Raw genomic sequence first — 20093 nt, 5'->3', positions numbered from 1 at the left:
CACAAGCAGTGGAACGCTGCGTCAAATTGGTAGCAGTCTGTGGCTTTGATGCACGTGATGGTTATATAAGGTCCAAAATAGCTTCTAGAGCCGCATTGCCAATATTTGAAAGAAAAAGTATTATAAAGTTTTAGAGAACTAAAAAAATTATGAGCATATTATAGAGTGGTGAGTTCTGGGTTATTTTCTTTTAAAAAAGTAGTTTCAATAACATTTTAAAAGGAAATAAGCGAAGAGCTGCATAGAAATTTGGAAAAATTTTGATTTTTTTTTAAATATTCATGCCTCGTTGGGCAGCCAAAGATAAGGTCACATCAAACCCTGATTTTGCGCAGTAATCAGCGGTTTGAAAAGGCAACTTTTTCAAATATAGGCATCGCCATATCTCACAAATAAAAAAAATCGGCCATTTTCACTCCACCCTAATGCTGATCCCACTTCAGATGCCTGTCGATAACAATGCCTAAGTATTTTATATGGGAAACCTCTTGCAGAGCTTCATTTATATTTTCAAGCTTAATTTGAGCAAATAAAGGTCTATTTGCCATTGTTATGGAAAAAGCTAATTAATATTTAAGGTTAATTTAAAAGTATCTAAAAGGTTCTTAATCATAGTAAAACTGGTCTTTAATTTTAGATGTGCTAGTTCCAAAAGTGTATTGCTATATTATTTTTATATATTTGCCTAAATCTGAAATAAAAAGAATAAATCAGTTAAGACAATATCATAATTTCATAATCAATCCTCATAGAGAAAAGCTTGAAATACAATATCACTCTAACTCATCTTAAGTTAAGAACCAACTAATAAAATTAAATCGATTTTCTATATAAATTCACATAAGATTAACTGCAAATGAGAGTTGAATTAAATGAATGCTAAAATTATAAAATCTGTCGACTCCTACATTTGTAGTGCCAGTATCCTTTGGACAGTAATAAATGGTTAGTAATGTATGGCAGTTTTCCTGAATCTTGCGAACGCATTTGACATGGTTCCAATGTGGTGGATGTCTTGGAGAGATATCTGGATGAATAGCAACAAATAGTTAAAATAGGAAAATCAAGGAACGACAGGGGGACTTGTACTTTTTATTATTTATATAAATTCTCTTATGGGCATTCTATTATTTAACAGTTCACTGATTTTCTATGTTAATGATTTGGTAGTTATAATTTCTGGAGATGCCTGGACGCACAATTGTTGGCAATAAATTAATTAAAAATTGCTTGTATTACTTGACCCTAAATTTCTGTAAAAGAAGATGTAATGCTTTTGCTCTCACAGCTGTCCTAATCTTTGAATAATTTAGATACCTAAATGAAATATGTCAGGTGGTTGAGATTGATAATATAAAATATCTTGTTAATATAATAGATAAACATTTAAAATGGGCTCCATATATATCGAAACTAACTGGGAGAAATACTTAATCAAAACATGTTAATCTATTTATACATTAAGTTTTATGAGTCTCTTATAGAGTACAGGATTATTGTGTGGGGAGGCCTGTACAAAAACTCACTTTATCCACATCAATTTATACTTACAAAATATTCTTTGTACAATTATTGTATCTGCAATTCCCAACATTAGATCTATTTTATCTATGTATACTGTATGTGTATTTGTTTATAAAAATTACAAAGTAATTATTATTATCAAAGTATTAATTTTGAAATGCTACCTTATGCACATGCTAGTAAGATTCCCTAGTTACATCCAAAAACTATTAATTATTATTTAAATAAGTTGTACTTTGTTTGTACATGAATTATCTATAAATTTCTTTAGTAAGATCATTAAACAGTCTATAGAACTACACAATTGTAAAATTAAGAAATACAATAAATATTCAAATTTATACAAATCAGGCTGGCTCAACCTGGATGATCTAGATTATGAACCAGACGACAAGGAAGTCATTGTAGAATCAGATCAAGAACCAGACCAAAGCAATCGAGAGTTTGAAGTAGCATTTCCAGGCTCTCCTAAACAATCCATAGCATCTCAACATGACACAGCTTTAACAAGTTTCCGGTAATTAATACTTTTATAAAAAATAGGATTTAGGAATTTTAAATGTAATTTCAGTGATCAATTAAGTTTTCTGAGACTTCAAAGCAAAGACTCATTTCGTAGCAGATATTCAAACTTTGGAGGAAGTATTAATAACGGTTCAACTTTGTTGCTAGACTCAGACAGTGAAAATGAGCCTGACTGTGAGGATTATGATCATTGCAACAACGGTAAATGTATATAATAATTAAACAGCTTGTATATAAAACATTTTAGATTTGTCTGATGAGGAACCAGATAAATCGTTTAGCTCCAGTTATGGTTCAGAAATACCAGAGGATACATTACTGTCGTCACCTAAAAGTTATATCCAAGAACCGATTTGTGATTCCAATGAAACTGTTTTGGTTAAACCCAAGAGAAGTGCATTTAATATCACCATTCAAGTGTCTGGTAACGACAGGTTTTGTATTGGCGTTTGTCCCCCGCCTGTTGGGGTAAAAAAGAAGCAGCAGAAGCCATGGCTGACTACTAGGGGACTCAACTTGAGAAAGGTGATAGTAATAAAGTGTCCAGATCAGTTAAAGTATGTGCCACCTGAAGATAATTTGTCTGGAAGCGAAGGGACTAAGAGGTAAATATGTTTTTATTTATTTATTTAGAAAGAAATAACAATAGTAGTAACAATACATATGAGTATTTCAACTAATGGTAACAAAAATTTTAACTAAAACAAGATTCCTGTTCATATGTTCTCCCTAATGCTACTAAGTTGAGTACACTATAGATACAGATCTTATTTCACTAAGGTATGCTTAAACATGATAATATTTATTACTGTAATATGCAGGGTGTTTAAAAATTCACTACATATATTTTAAGGGCGTATTCCTGAGGTCAAAATAAGACTTTTTTTTCCTATAAACATGGGTCCTAAAATGTACCCCCTTCAAGCTACAGCCATCGCAAGAAGTTTTAAAAAAAATCGATTTTTTAAAACTGTGTCTACAGTTTTGCATCAAATTTAACGAAATTTAAAATACCCCTGTTATTTTAGGCGGTCTATTTATTCTTTATCTTAGAAAAGGCGTAAAACTAATTTTAAGGGGTAAATTGAGGGGATGCACATTTTTGGCGGCCAAAATTTTACGTACGCATACATTTTTTTAAAAATTAAGCTACACGAGAATATAGGACATCTTGCATTGTGATAATACGAATAGTTTTTTTTTGACCAAGTTTATAGGAAAAAAAGTCTTATTTTGACCTCAGGAATACGCCCTTAAAATATATGTAGTGAATTTTGAAACACCCTGTATTATAGATAACACTAACACAACAATCACACAAGAAGATGAGGCCTCCTAAAAACCTATCAAAAGCAAAACATGTCTATTATTCCCAAAACGTCATAATTTCTCCAGTGAATTTGATAGCTATAATTCCACTTAACTCCTCAACAACATATGCTTTATTAATTAGAAAATTACTATCTTTTATCGACTTATTAACATCTTTTGGCATCTTTTAAATACATGTTTCCTGATATCTTTATGTAATCAAAAGAGCCATAAATGAATTTAAATCTATTGACGTTAAATTATACCTTTAGTCCGAAATAATATACATTACTTTGGCAGACCTTAATAATCCACTTTTGTGCATTTTACTGAGCATTGTTGCACCCAAATTATGATCCCATATATGACATACATCCTGTGACATACATGGTCCTTCCAAGTAAAATTTTCATTTATGAATATAGTTAAACATTTTAAACATGTTTTTCTTTTATTTGCGTTCTACAACTATAATGTGCTTTCAATCTACAATAGCTTGATTATTTGAAAATCAGGTGAAGATCTAGAAGAGAAGAAAAATGATACAACTTTTGTTTTATGTCCAGTAAGTGTTATGTTATAAACTGCTCGCCATCCATTTCTTTATTTTATTTAATGCTACTTCAGTGTTAACTATAAATTGAATTATAAACTGGAAGGACATATGGCAAGGAGAAGAGGAAAATTGATTTAATTCGTCTAGGTAGTTGAATGGAATTCCACAATCTAAATTTGCCTGAAGTTTTAAATGTCTATGATCTAAGCTCAGGGATTTACAACCTGGAAGAAAATATAAAAAAAGGAGAAAAGGAGGAATGATTTAATTCGTCCAGGCAGTTGAAACTGTACCCTTTCAATCTTTTGGAGCTCCAAAATCTCAATTTGCCTGATATGTTCTGTGTTTTAACTGCCTGAAAGAAATAAAGTATAAACTCAGCCCAGAGACTTATAATCTGGAAGAGAATATACAAAAGAAGAAGAGAAGGAATGATTTTATTCGTCCAGGCAGTTAAAAGTGTGGTCTTTCAATCCTTTGGAGCTCCACAATATTAATTTGTCTGATATGTTCTTTGTTTCAACTGCCTGGAAGAAATAAGAAGAGGAGGAATGATTTAATTCGTCTAGGCAGTTGAAACTGTACCCTTTCAATCTTTTGGAGCTCCACAATCTCAGTTTGCCTGATATGTTCTTTGTTTTAACTGCCTGGAAGAAATAAATTATGATCTAAGCTCAAGGACTTATAATCTGGAAGAAAATATAAAAAAGGAGAAGAGGAGGAATGATTTAATTCATCCAGGCAGTTGAAACTGTATCCTTTCAATCTTTTGGAGCTCCACAATCTCAGTTTGCCTGACATGTTCTTTGTTTCAACTGCCTAGAAGAAATAAATTATGATCTAAGCCCAAGGACTTATAACCTGGAAGAAAATATAGAAAAGGAGAAATTATTTAATTCGTCCAGGCAGTTGAAACTATGTTCTCGCAATACCGTGGAATTCCACAATCTCAATTTGCCTGATATGTTCTCTGTTTCAACTGCCTTAAAGAAATAAATGATGATCTAAGACCAGGGACTGATAATCTGGAAGAAAATATGAAATGGAGAAGAGGAATGATTGAATTCGTCCAGGAAGTTAAAATTGTGTTCTTTCGATCCTTTGGAGCTCCACAATCTCAATTTTCATCAAGGTATCAACTTAAGAAAAAAAAAATTCACTGCAACAATGTTTCTTTATAATGTAGGCCCCGGATACGAACGAACTTTTTGAAATTCCACCGATAAGGGGTGTTAGCAATATGATAAATATCGCATAGCGGCATAAAACTGATTAATAAATACGATTGAAAAAGTGCCTCTGTATTATTTATATTTTGGTAGACATAACAACAAGGCGGGTCCATGCGAGACTGATACCCGAGAGATGACTCGACTCAGTCTTACCGCTCGCTCTGCATCTAACGAATCATTTTTAAGGTTATTTGTGTCTTGGTTTTATATCTTGACCTCAAGAAAAACGGCGTGGCAATTGTGGGTTGCATTTACTATTATTGGAGGCCTTCTTTGACTTTTCTTTTATTTACACGCGAGCAACGCCGCGGGCATTCAGTTAGTGTTCTATGTTTTAACTGCCTGGAAGAAATAAAGTATAACCTAATCCCAGGGACTTATAATCTGGAAGAAAATATAAAAAAGGAGAAGAGGAGGAATGATTTAATTCGTCCAGGCAGTTGAAACTGTATTCTTTCACTTTGATGAAGTTCCCAGTCTCAAATTACCTGAAATACTTTCTTTTTTAACTCCCTGGAAGAAATAAATCAGCTTTACCGTTATCAATATGCCAATCCACCCCTTTGATAATAATCGCATAACAAAAAAATGTTTTCCTCCTGAGTTAAGGACAAATCATTGACGTAGATATTAAAAAGTAAAATAGACAGTACAGTGTCTTGCAGAAAACCATATTCTACCCTTAATTTCTTCCAGAATTCGAGTGCACTTCTTTCTAGATAAGATGTCGCTAGGTTATTATGTATTCCTTTAACTTCCATATTTGACAGAAAAGTGTTTGGTGATCCACAGTATCAAAAACCTTTTTGAGGTCCAGGAACATACCAATAACATTTATCCCATTATCAAAATTCTTGGCTCCGCAAAATGCGTCTTCAGTGTTAAAGTTTTCATTGGAACCATATTGATTGTTATGCAGGTTATTTTTTAAAGATAGTTCAACAACCTGTCCGGTAATATTCTTCAATAATTGTGGTCCTAATTAGGGTAATTGGATGACAATTACTTTTTATTACTTACTCAAACTTTTTTCACCTTGTTTGTGTACGGAGAATAGTGCTTTTGGAAGTATATCAGTGAAAACTCCTTTGCTAAACACAACATTAACTATGTGCAGAAGTGGAATCACTAATTTGTCTCTATAACAGGCAGTCTTCCCTTTTTTCACTCTATTTTAAAGACTTTTTACAAACTTGCTGCAATTTTCGAGTAACTGTTATAAATCATTTGTCAATAACAAACGAAAAACCTGCTATATACTTCCCCAATAGCCCTAATTATTTAAATAATACTAATCTTAATGTGCCTACTCATGAAATATCTATTCCAACATCTCTATTGCAGTTTTAGTTGTATTCACCATATTATAGTTTGAGACATATGTAGTAAGTTATCTTCTCTTGAGGCCAACAAAGGCTCAGGACCTTTTTTAAAATTGCTGTTTAAACCTATCTATAAATTGATTCAAACTAGTTGACAATGTCAATATCAATATTGGAAGCATATAAAATTAAAATATTCAAAAAGTTTATAAATAGGAGAATTCTTATAAAGGCTGGTTCGTGGATAAGCCAGATAAAAAAACGAATGGATGGCGAGTGTTAATTTTGTTTAAAGCAAAAGGTACCGGTGTCCTGAATCTCAGGACAATCTATTTTGTTTTTCAGTATTTTGAAAAGGGTGCACAAAAATATTCTAATTCTTCTCTTACTAGATCTATAATAAAGATAATTCTAGCCTCTCTGGGGATATAGATTACATTTCCTAATATACATGCACTTCAAGAACTTTCTCTCAACGCCTTCAACCATAGCTACCCGGATACTGTACTGGGGGGACCAAATAATGGACCCATATTCCAAGATTGGCAAAACTAAGCTATCGAAAAGATGAGACTCACTTCAACACTCAGCTCCTTGGTGGTTCTAACAATAAATCCTGAAATTTTTTGGGCATTTTCTACTTTTTATAAAAATGTGTTTAGAAAATGAAAAAGTCGGGTCAAAAATCACTCCTAGATCCTTCTGCTGGGGTACGCTTTGAAATGGTTCACCATTAAAGGTGTAATTAAAAATTATGGAACTACTATTAAGGGTGAATGACATACAATCACACTTACTGACATTTAGTCTAAAGCTATTTAATTTTGCAACATCTCAAAATTCATCTTGCAAAGCCTGACAATCATTCACAGATCGAATCTGAAGGAAATACTTGAAATCGTCAGCAAACAATAATCCCCTTGCATTTTTAATATTGCAAGTCCTGTTGATAGCAGCCATATCAAGAAACAAGAATATATCTAATCTCTCTCTTCAAACAGGAGTATTTTCGGACTTTTGGAACAAGAAATTTATTAAACCTATATCTGTAATTAATTAACCTATATCCGATGATAGAGCCTCTATTGCCTATTATTGTCCCATTTGCATACTTAGTGCAACTCTCAAGGTTTTTGAAAGTTTGGTCTGCAACTTTCTGTCCCCACTGTTGAATCCTTTATTGTTGCAACAACAATTGGGACTTAAGGTAAACACACAAAGAAAGCAGGTCATCCAGCGCCTACTTTCGGCGCTCAATACCGGTGCCGATTTTCCACCTGTTACGTACATAAAGAAAGGGTTATCTGTTATCTGCCAGTATAAAGCAGACTTTGTGAAGGCAAGATGTCCAGTTCATCCTCCGATAAAGAATTGTTGCTTCTAGAAAATATTTTTTTATGAATGCGAGGACCAAGGCAAGGAATATATCCACTAAATAATGAGCGCGTAGTTTGTGGTGAATATTATCACCTATTTCTAGCGCTGAAAATTCATGAAGAATGGTTTTTTAATTACATGAGAATGACATTAAATACATTTAATTATATTTTGGAACAACGCATAACAAAAACATGGTGCAACTAGCACAAACACCGGATTTTTAAACCAACGCATAATTGTAGCAAAACTTTCTAAAAAAAGTATTGACAATCATTCAAGACATTCTATCTATCTAAAGGTTAAGAAAATCGTTTGTTTGTTGATTTATCGTAGATTGTAGTTGAAAAATTCGCATGAGTGTAAGTGGATGAGGAAGAATATGTACTTCCAGCATACAGAGAAACTTGAGGAGTTGACAGTACTAAGGACTTGAAGTCTCTTTAAGCTTTTCTCTTCGAATGGGAGCCTCAACTGTAGGAAGAATTATAGCTGAAACTGTAGTGGTAATATGGCGTGACTTGCACCCCGAACATATGCCTATTCCAACAAAGGAAACTTTTAAAATGATGGCTGAAGACTTTTACAATATATTTTGAACTTTCCCCACGTAATAGGTGCCATTGATGGAAAACATGTCCGCGTTATTTGTCCAAAAAATTCTGGGTCTCTGTTTTTTAACTATAGAAAATATTTTGCTGTTATACTTCAAGCAGTTGCAGATTACAAACTGATTGCTATAGACGTAGGTGGTTATAGTTAAACAAAGTGACGGCGGAACTTCTCAGATTTTTATAAATTATTAACCAAAATACCTGAACCTTCTAATCTTCCAGGCACAAATACGAAGGCATCTTATGTTTTTATAGGGGATGTATCCACTTTTAGAATTTTTACTGAAACCTTTTGGTGGAAAAAATTTGCCTATTGATCATGAATGCTTCAGCAACAGAGTCTCCAGAGCTCGAAAAACAATCGAATGTACTTTTGGAATACTAACTGCAAAATAGCGTATCTTGTCCAAACCCATCGAAACGGATATACTTGTGGCAGATAACATTATTAAATGCAGCATTTGTATTCAACATAACACCATTCTTGTTAGAGAAAATTTTCAAAGACACTTAACTGATGTAGACGTTGAGCAAAGAAATCGTGAAAATCAAAGTGCTGGGAGATCGTCAAATACAGCTAAAACAATAAGAGATATATTTACCGACTTTTTTGTAATAATCGATTGAATTATCGCAATTAAACAATTTTATTTTTACTATAATGCCCTTTTGCCTAGATTTTATATTTGTTTAATAAATTATACATATAAGTTAAATTGTAGTTTTCCTTAAATATTGCAAATATAAACTATTAATAATGGAAATTTACTATTTATTTCCATTTCAGCTGTTATTTCATTACACAAACTTTGGGATACATTTCTATAGAGTGCGACTTTAGCCGTTTATTCCACAGTGCAGGCCTTGCAAAAACAGCAGAGATCAGACTTTCTACGTTCATTATCACAATTTATTAAAAAAATAATATGCACTGAAAACGTACGCTCGGCTCCGAAAACCAAGCGACCAAGAATTAAAAATTCATTCCGGTAAAAGAATCGGCGTTGATTGACGCTTGCAATAGGTTCCGACCGGCTTTGTCTATGTGCGGGAACATTTAAAAGCGCAATTATTGGCGTTTATGAGTGCAGACTGCCAGTAAGCAGGAAACCTGCTTTCTTTGTGTGTGTACCTTTAGACCTTGTAGATTTACAGATTTAAGCCTCTTTACTCACATGGATGCCTTGGAGAAGGGTGTTCGTACAGGTACTATTCATCTGCGGTAACTGTAATCGCGACGAAAGGGGGAAGAAGGCCATAAATACTGTAAAAAACCCATTTCGAACTTGATCTCGAGGCATTTTTATTTATCACACTATCAATTAAAAAAATATTGGATATTTTTCCTTTTTACTTTCTACTTACCTGGTTTTTTTATTTCTTATAACCAAGAATAAAAGAAATTGATTTTGCACACCTATATTAATGGACCCAGAAAATTTTTTCTTAACACGATTTGGAGTAAATTTTTTAATTGTTTTTATTTTTATCTTAAACAAAATACAAGTTAAATTAAACAGTACAACCTAACTTAAAAGACTATATATGTATAATTATACAAATAGTAATGTTACTTAAATTTATAGTAATAAACACAAAAAAAATTTCATTATTTCTTAGTCAGAATCAGGATCAATCTTTTCTTCTTCCCAATCGTCTAACTCATCAGAGCTAGCGTCACTTTCATCATCATCCTCTTTTATACCTGAGTTTTCGGCGAGAGTCTTTTTCATATGGATATTCAATTTCCTCCTTAATTTTCGCCAGCATCTTTCCTAAAGTTGGTATTACTTTATATTCTGTATAAAATTTCTCAATAATTGTTCTTATTACGCCGAAATCAGAATCATCAATTTTTTACAGTAGTGATAATCTCTAACGTGTTTTTCCTGGAGTCGATAAAGGCTCTGTAGGGTCAAACTCACGTCGATGTTGATCTTCTTTTCTAATTTTAATTATAGTAGGTCGCCCTACTCCACAATACATAGCTGCTTGTTCTGTTTTATTTTTTAAGGGTAGCTTAAAAGCATTATTGTCACTTTCCTCATCACCAATTCTTATTACATTTGCAGTAACGTCATTTTTTAAATGTTCCATATTACTAATTTAAGAAACCACGATACCACACAAAAAGTAATATAAACACCAAGGAACAAAAGTAACGCGATATCACAAGGTTATCAATAAATGAATATTTAAACAGGCACTGGCACACTTTTAGAAAAAGATGGGCGGTTCTAATAAGAAAAAAGTGATTAATAACCCTGTCCCCAAATCATTTACCAATATGAATATATATCATAAATAATTAGATTAAAACATCTTTGGTTTGCTTCAAATTAATTTATTCAATCAAATTAGCCCTTTAAGATATAACTGGTAAATAATAAAAAGACAATTCGAAAGGTATAAAAAAGATACAAAAAGGAGTAACGGTAGGTGCAGGTCATAAATTATTAATTATTATCTAAATATATAGGTACTAAATTTTCCTTTCCTTAATAGTCCAACTATACTAATAAGGTAAAAAAGGTAAAAAGTATGCATAATATAGTTCAAATTGGCAACTCGGTTGAACCCAACTATTGCATTCTTAATATTCTTTTGCCGACTACAGACCCAATAGATGAATAGTAGTACAATATACACCGACTTTTCCTAGACATTTGATAGTAGAGTCCCACACAACATGCTACTTTATAAGCTTTGATTGTCGAAACTTTGTTGTCTTGGTTATCTTTAAATTATTGGTTACAGTGTGCATTTTTCTTGATCAATAATGTTTATTTAAAACAAAAATTTTAGAATGTTTTTTTAGCTATATTTATGAGGTATAGACCTAAGGGAGCCCAACTTATCTTCCATCCATGATTACTAAAAAACTACCATAAGCATTTTCTTGAATGTTTCGTGGACAAGTTATAAAAACTTTTCCTCTTCAAATAATCTGATTCAAAAACACTGTATAATTAGTAAGGTGGTAATGTCACTTATACCAAAACTATGAGTTTTCATATATACTCAAGCTACTCCAAATTTAAAGCGTTAGGACGAGTGCCTCGACAAGCAGTTCCATATTCAAAACTCCGCTAACGCGACCCCCAACCAGAACGAGATCGAAGAATCTTTCCGTATGTCTGGACACGAATTTAGGTACGAAAATGGTCCAAGACAGAGCTTCGTCAACAGAACCAAAAGACGACATTATTTCCTTAATAGCGAGCACGAATATCGAGGAAGAAGAAGAGAACGGAAAGCTGGCAGAATTGAAATCGGAGCCGGCAAGTTTGAGCGAGGACTCGAAATTGGACCGGGTGGCTCAGTGGGTGGAGACTGAGGTGCAAAATCAGAGACCACAGGTAGGAAATTAAATAATATGATTTGTACCTTAAAAGTATTTAATACATTTTAGGTACCTAATGTCTTAAAGGGTCTCTGCTTCAAATTCTTCTTTCACAACAAGTGCCGCAACGGATTGTGTACACGAGGCCACACGTTACCGCAACCCAAAATAAATCGGTTTTTTACGTTGTCTCAAGCGGAATTAAATGAGGCGTTCGAGTTTTCCATTAATTACCCAATATTATTTAATAGGGTTTGTCCTATTTTTGCTGAGGTGTTTGCCAGAAAAGGTAATTTTTTTGTTTGTTTATTTTCAATGTCATTTAAAATCTTATGACGGACTTTAGGTAGTAAGGAGGACTTATTGAAGATGATACAATTGATTTTTGAGGCCAGTAGCAACCTGGTGACGAATAAAGTTCAAAGTTTGAAGAAAATACTGAACAATCTTAAAAAAATTGATGATATTAGTTTTGAGGAGGCCGTTAATTTTGTGCTTTTGGAACACGATCTGGGACATAATAGATTATTAGGTACAGTATAAGAAAATATATTTTTTTTGCAGACAAAGTTAAGGGATTTTTTAGAATGGATTTTGTATAGGAAATATTATTTTTGTTGAAAAACTTAATAGGTTTAAGCAGTTAAATTGGGTTTGGTGGGATTTTTTTTCACAAAATGTAACTTTAGTCCAAGATAATTAAAAACCTATTCCAGGCATTTTTATAAAGTTTTCAGTGAAAGTTCGAGCAATTCCTAAATAATAATTTCATATATAAAAAAAAAACTTTTGTAGCTAAAGAACTTTGTAAATTAGAATCATATTTATGAGGAATGAACCTAAGAGGGCATAGCCTAACTTCCACCCACGATAATTGAAAAACTAGTCCACGCATTTTTACGAGGTTTTCCCTAAAATTTTATGGGATTTCTAGCTAATAATCTCTATAATATAATATGAAGAATTTTTGTAGAACAACTTTTTTAGTTAGACTCTGATGTACAAACTCATAGATGCTTAAAACCTGAATTTTTAAAATTGATATTCATGAGTGTTACTCCAAAACCTTTTAATTAATTTTTGCAATTTTTTAAGGCATAAAGAGGCTTTCAAGGATCGATTTCACGTATAAGACAAAAATCTATTTAATTTTTTTGTCCAAAGATCAGTCTTAAAATAATATTTACCTCAGAGATTGTAGGTTTGTGCTTTACTGGTTAAACCTCGTTCTCTGATTGTAATCAAATAGAGTTTTAACCTGTATTTACATTTGCAAATTATTTTATTTAGGATTCAATGATAAACGTTATTCGATTTTTAGTTAATGTGATTTTGAATTAATGTTAAACATACATTTAGATAGATAGATACATTTAGTTCTTCGAAGCATTCGTTTTATTGGCCTTTGGTATTTATCTTTCCTAAATGGTCCTAATAAGGTCCTAGAAAAAAAAAATCAGTGATTTCTGAAATAAGGTATCATCAGACCCAAGGAATGATTTGGTTTATCACAACACTATAAGAAGTCTTCCCCTTCATTACACTGAATTTCAGGTGTTTCTGCATACGTTTAATAGAAATATTAAACGTGTGCATAATTAACATATGTATATGGACTGAAGATAATAATATCAATATTTTAAATGAACATGGTTTCGTGGCGAATATTGATCAGGTAACAAGATCTGAGAGCAACTCTTGCTTAAATTTATTTAGGTAATTTAGAAATTGAAGAGCATAAATACTTAACACAGTATGTATGCAATAATGTTAAAGAATTCACAGATCCCAGATTTTGTTGCATCACAATACATTGAATATTGTTATTGAAATAGTCAATATCAGTTACTATAAATCCAAATTAAAAAAATATGCATAGGTCAGGTGTAAATGTAAAAATGTTAAACTAAATAATAAATTATATATCGTTTCTGTTCCTGGAGCCCACTTGTGAAAATGAACTTACTAGAATAACAAGATTCTTACAGAATGGTAAAGGATGGACCGAAGACTGTTACTTTTAAGCAATTTTCTGAATATGTTGTCAAGCCAGTTGCATTTTTAATAAATAAGGCGATTACTGAAGATCTGAAGTTTTAAAATCCGATTTAATAAAGCCTTTACTTAAAGGTTAATCAGAAACTGGTCTAAACTATTACAGACCGATATCCTTGTTAAGCAAATTATTTGAAAGGGTCCTAAAAATGTGTTTAGTTAAATTTTTGTCAGTAGATTTTAGGCATAATATTTTATCAGAAAAACAATTCGGATTTAAAAAATGGGTAACAACAAAAGATGCTTTGATAAATTTAATAGGGTCACTAGATTCCTCAGTGGACAAAGTTCTTTGTGTAGTTTTGAATTTAACACAGATGTTTAACACTTAAGGTTGCTCGTTGCTCGAGAGCTATTTGTCTGATAGGACTCAATACGTGAATGTTCATTTGATATAATACAAGTGCAATATATCGTAAATGCGTTCCTCAGGGCACTGTTCTTCATCTTCAATGTTTGTATTAAAAGTATCTTTAATCTTTAGTCTTCCAGGGAAATTACGTGTTTCGCAGATGATTCAGCCTTTCTTTATAATATATCTCTTGGTTCAATAATCACAGGCTCACCATTAATTTTGATAAGATGTTCTTTATGCCATTTGACGGCTATTCTGCCTTATTACCGAACTTTGATGAGCTTCCCGATAAATTAATAAATATTGCCAGTACGTACTAAGAAAACAAAAATGTATCACAGAATAATCACATTGAACGTGTAACTATAAAACATAAAGCAAGATAATGCATTAACAAAATTTAAAACGCTGAAAAAGTATTTCGGAATTGTATATTAAAAACCCTATACATGGCACTTATACGACCCCACCTAATATATGGAATTCTGATGTAGGGTGGTGCTCTAAAAACGCACATAAGACCGTTAGAGATTAAACCAGAAATGGCTACTGAGACTAATTTTAAATAAGAATAAATGTTATTCCTCGGATGCGCTTTTTCAAGTGGTCTATCCGACATAACGCAATTATATTGTCAATCTGTAGCTATAAGACAATTTTAAAAAGGAAATACTTTTAAGGTCAATAGTCATCGTTTTTATTTTCCTGTCACAATTAACCAAATAAATTCAAATCACCATTTTAAGATAAAATTAAAGGAATAGGTCATGAATAAACCAAGAAAATATAATTGGTTTTAGAAATGTATGAATGTTTAGACATACTGTTCTTCGAAATTTAGACCTAACACCAGAGTCTGTATGTTGGTGAACCAATATATAGGCTTGCTTTTGAAATGCATAGACTTTGCTAATACTCAAACTACTAAAGAGAAATATTTAATTATGTAGGTTTAGTATTTATATTTGTGAGTGCAAATAGTGTGATTCTTCAATTATATAATTGGTATACTTTTGTTATTGAATCGTCTTTGTAGGTCCCTAACAAGATTTGGCATTTTGGGGTAGTACGTTTATTCAGACAATTGTATTTACCTTTTGAATTTATTTATTTTATTATTATTGGGTACAAACGTAAAAGGTTCATGTATTGAAATCATTACATTAGAGTACCCTGCTACTTTTGTGGTTATTGTTTGTTTAGCCTTTATTTTAAATATTTGATGTGTGATGTTTGTTTCCTGTATATTGGTAAATAAATTTATTATTATTAATATAATAACTAAACAAACAATATCCATTACCCGTAATTCGACACTAAATCTATAAAACCTATCATTTATTATTTAGGAGAGACTTTACTCGAATTGATCATCGAAATGAACACAACCATACCGAAAAATTGGCCGATATTACGGCGCCTGATCGAGTCCGGTACGAAAATCCCCAAACGATTGGCCGATCGATTCCTCGTCAATTTAATGCGAGATCCGATCGATTATAAAGTGTGTCGCGAGGTCTATCAACACATTTTGAAGTTTATGTGCCTCGATTTGCCCGCAGTATCTGGCGCAGTCAGAGCTCAGTTTTTGACGGTTAGCAGACAACAGGCGGACGTCCAAGATCGGTAAGTTTCAATTATTAAGCATAAGATTATTGGAAATTCTTCGGATGAAGTAGGTGTTGAATGAAGAAAATCAACGAAAGTGTGATTTTGTGAAGACCATACGGTCTTTTTTTTTAATTTTTATCCAGTATTTCCGAAACAAAATAAGGAAGTTAATGTTTATTTGTGACATTAAAAGTTCGATGAAAAAGTGGTTCCTGAGGTTTACTAGGAAGGAAGATATCCTGCAATTATAACTTGTGTGAGTTAATTTGCTTACGTACGTGCAATTACAAAGTGTTTGTAATTTTCTTATTTGGTTGCACACTACATTAATAAGTTTAAAATAAGTGTATGTGTAATATTTGCATGGTAACAACAACTGCTTTACAAAAATCATTATTTTATAGTGGAATTTCCTCATATAACTCTACCTGAATGGGTTAAATGGGCGAGAACTTTGGAGGCTGGTTGTAAGAGTCTCAATATATAATTAAAAAGTTTCAAATAGCCTTAATATTAAAAGGATATTGTTTAAATTAGTTTTAAGATAATAAAATAATTATTTATTTATGTAATCTCTGAAACCAAGGAAAGAGCCTTATCTTTGTTTGTGGAATTGAAAGTTTAATATAAAAGTAGTCCGTGGGGCTTATTAGTAAAGGAGATGTTCTGCAATTGCAAACAAAATGGGACACAATATACATGCATAGCAGAAAACCTCAGGGGCTCCTATCAACTTTCTTATAACTCTATCTCACAGTTCTTTTAATATACATTTTTATTATATATCCTATATATCCTAGGGATGAGAATCACAAAACTAGACTTCCGCGTTTTATTTTCAAATTGACCTTCAACCAACTACACGAACATTAGTTTTTGGGGCATTAACTAATATATTTTTATCGTAGACACGATGTACCCGAAGAACTGGAGGCCAACATCGAACAAAACCTAACGAAAGAACGTTTTAATTTCGAAAATAACCGGCTGCGCGTCCAAACGTTCTTAACGGCCAAAAAGCAACAGGCCCACTTTAGAGGTCCGGTGGTTCTAGAGAATCCCATTGGCAGGTCCGTATTCTCTCGAGATGTTTCTTGAAAATCAAATTTTATTGTGGTATTTTTAGTCGACTCGTCGAACCTGCGAACGTCAATCATATCGAACCTCAGTTCGTTATAGACACGGTAAATCGGCCGGATTTCGCTTCGTTAAGTCGACTCAGTGCTCAGTCTAGTAATTACAGTCATTTGGACGCGTGCATGGCCAATAATACGGCCCTGTTTCGACAGCCACGTAAAGTAACTCCTCAGAACAACAGCAATAATAAACGAAGCCACTCTAGCAGGTAATTAAATTATCAATAATAATAATAATAATAAATCTTTGATAAGTATAATCCTATTTAATCTAGCCGACGTTTAGCAAAATATATTTGCACCTTTAGGGTGCTAAAAGACAAGATTATCTAAGACAACAAAAAGAAGTGTTTGTATAATTTTAACTACATTAAAATTTAATTATAATTGATTTTTAATATATGTAGTAAAATCAACGTTGGACACACACTTATAATACAAATGAGAAAAAAAGCATATATTACAACAATGAGAAAAAAATTCATCTTCAATTTTTAACTTAAGTGGAAAAACGTACAATACTTATTAAAATATAATTTATCATAGTAAAATAATTGAACTCTTTATGTGTAAGAACCAAGGGCGTTGATAATTTTTTTTGCTGGGGAGGGGGGTAAAAAAATAAATATTGGGAACAAGAAAGAGAGAGCTCGGCGAGAGAAAGCTCGGCGAAATTTTTGGGGACCACTCCCAAAATTTAGCCTTAAATAACCTAAAAAAAAAACATTTAAAATTAAAAATAGATTGCCATCGTGCAATTTTTACTTATCAGTTTATGAATAGTGTAGGAATTAATAATTACAAATATTAAAACTCTTAAAGAATCTGTAATATTTATTTTTAAACATAATCTATTCCTGAAATGGTACAAACGAACAGCATAAAAAAATTTAACTAACAAACAAAAAACAAGAACGACAGAAAAATGAACAAAACTAATAACATAATATAACATTAAATAATAAAATCTAAATGTCTCTTTTTTATTTTAATGAAGCGATTTAAAACTTTTTCGTTGTCTATTTTTAAATCTCTATGTATGTGCATTAACGCCAAGGCAACTAGTCTTTCTTGACCCATTGAAGCACGAAGCCAAGTCTTAAGCCTTTTAAGGGTTGAAAAACTGCGTTTTGCTGTTGCAACTGATACTGGTAAAACACATATTAAATATAACGCATTATAAATATTTGGAAACACGTTTTTATCACATGCCTCTAATGCTGAAAACGCAGAGTCGGGTAAGTTTTCTTTATTTTTCCATTTTTTAATCCATAAGTCTAGTTCTGAATTTATGAATGAATATATTAATTCTTTACTGTCGCTTTGAAATTTACACAAATAATCTGCTAAATTTATTTTAAAAGCTTCAAGAACAATATTTTCGTTTTCTAAACTAGATGAAAACGTGGCCGAAATTAAATAATTAAATTCAAGTACATTACATTGTACCAAATCGAAATTGTAAATCATTTATTACATTGTCTAATAAGGGTATAAATATACTCCGTTTAAAATATTCTTGGGGATTTGAGAAGGGAATATTCGAACGGTTAGTTTGCCTGGAATTAAGTCTGGGCAACGTTATAGATAATTGCAACTTTTCATGCAATGCAACTCTGCATTTTCTCTTTTTTCACCTAAAACCGCGATTACATTATTTACTAAAGCCTCCGCCCGACTTTTATCAATGACTTTGCTTTGTAACAGTTTACTTAATCCGATTGTTAAACCTAAAAAATATGATACACAATGTAATGATATTACAAATCTACTAGTTTACAGGGAATCAAGCAAAGTACGGGCTTTGGATGAAATTTCTTTATGATTCCACTCTGAAATCAGATCTAATGAATTAACTACTTTTTCAAAACATAGTTGAAATCTTAAAACTGATTCATGGCGTTCAGCCCATCTAGTTTCACAAAGATTTATTAACTCTTTATTGTTAACAAATTCAAGAACTTTATGTCTTTTTGGAGGCGCTTTAAAAAAGTTAATAACTTCTTTTATAAGTCCTACAGAATTTCTTATATCTTGTACATTACTTGATTTTGAAATCGACAAATTTAAACTGTGGCTATAACAAGGACACTTAAACGAGTTTTTTAAAGACTTTTGTAGTTCTGATACTGCTCCCTTTTGCTCAGACAGTATAACACTACAAGTGTCTATGCTAATACCGACACAATTATCCAGAATTAGTCTAATTTTTTTCATAACGGATAAAACCGTTTGTCCCAAAATTTGTCCCGTGAGAAGAGGTTCCTTAGTGTAATTGTCATAATTTTCTTCATGGCAATCCAAAAAACCAAGGAAATCTTCTCTAGGGGGTTGGTCTTCATCCAAATACCTTACTATCAGTGACATCTGAGATATTTTGAATAAATCCGTTGTTTCATCAAACATTATTTGTTAATTTTTTCCACGATGGAACTTACAATTTCATCTCCATAGCATTTTATGAGTTCGTTTTGAGTGGTATTGCTTATATATTTTTTTCTAGCAGATGCTGACTCAAAGTGATTCTTAAGTATTAAATCGTCACCACATGAATTTATTCGATAGCGCAAAATTTCCCTAAAATTGCCCTCATTTATCTCTGACACATCTGTTATGTCTGATTGTATGGCATGTCCTCTGAAAGGTATATTTTGTCTTCCTAATAGTTCAATGCTACCTAATATCGCTCTTAGTTTTTGTCTTTTCTCGTTGATCTACTCAATACGTTTATGATCTAAGATATTTATTATTTGTTGTGCTGGATTATTGTTAGTACGTTTGATTGAAATTATCTGCCAAAATAACAGCTTCTGCGTGATATTTTGAATTTTTGTGATTTAGCAAATCACCATGATCATCTTTTCCAAAAAGCTTCGAATATTTTTGCAAAGGAACTGTGACAAATTTTTGGAGAGGAGTTGCCTTTTAAACTAATGGAAAAACTTAACCATGTGTGGGAGAGAAAATGATTGTGAGAAAGATAACATTTTACTTCCTTGTTGTATTTTTTGTGAACTGAAAAGGGATACTTACAATTTTTTCCAGACACAAAAGCATTTGTTAAAGCGTTACGTTTCTCAAATTCTGATATTTCAGTTTTATTAATGTATTTTCCTATATCAACAGTTCCTG

The 20093-nt window shown here is 32.2% G+C and overlaps 1 protein-coding gene across 2 annotated transcripts in view; it reads left to right on the top strand.

Moving 5' to 3' along the window:
- LOC126736728 (uncharacterized) overlaps positions 1-20093 on the top strand; it is a 43645-nt gene that overhangs the window by 9663 nt on the left and 13889 nt on the right. For both annotated transcript variants that reach the window (XM_050441242.1, XM_050441241.1), the window contains exons 2-10: positions 1876-2041; positions 2096-2250; positions 2297-2654; positions 11505-11820; positions 11874-12093; positions 12151-12336; positions 15564-15840; positions 16734-16895; positions 16952-17170. In XM_050441242.1, coding sequence (XP_050297199.1) covers positions 1876-2041; positions 2096-2250; positions 2297-2654; positions 11505-11820; positions 11874-12093; positions 12151-12336; positions 15564-15840; positions 16734-16895; positions 16952-17170 — 2059 coding nt within the window. The remainder of the gene's footprint in view (positions 1-1875; positions 2042-2095; positions 2251-2296; positions 2655-11504; positions 11821-11873; positions 12094-12150; positions 12337-15563; positions 15841-16733; positions 16896-16951; positions 17171-20093) is intronic.

This window comes from Anthonomus grandis, chromosome 5 (assembly GCF_022605725.1).
Source record: "Anthonomus grandis grandis chromosome 5, icAntGran1.3, whole genome shotgun sequence".
Lineage (NCBI taxonomy): Eukaryota > Metazoa > Arthropoda > Insecta > Coleoptera > Curculionidae > Anthonomus > Anthonomus grandis.
This window is presented reverse-complemented; position numbering and strand designations above follow the sequence as displayed.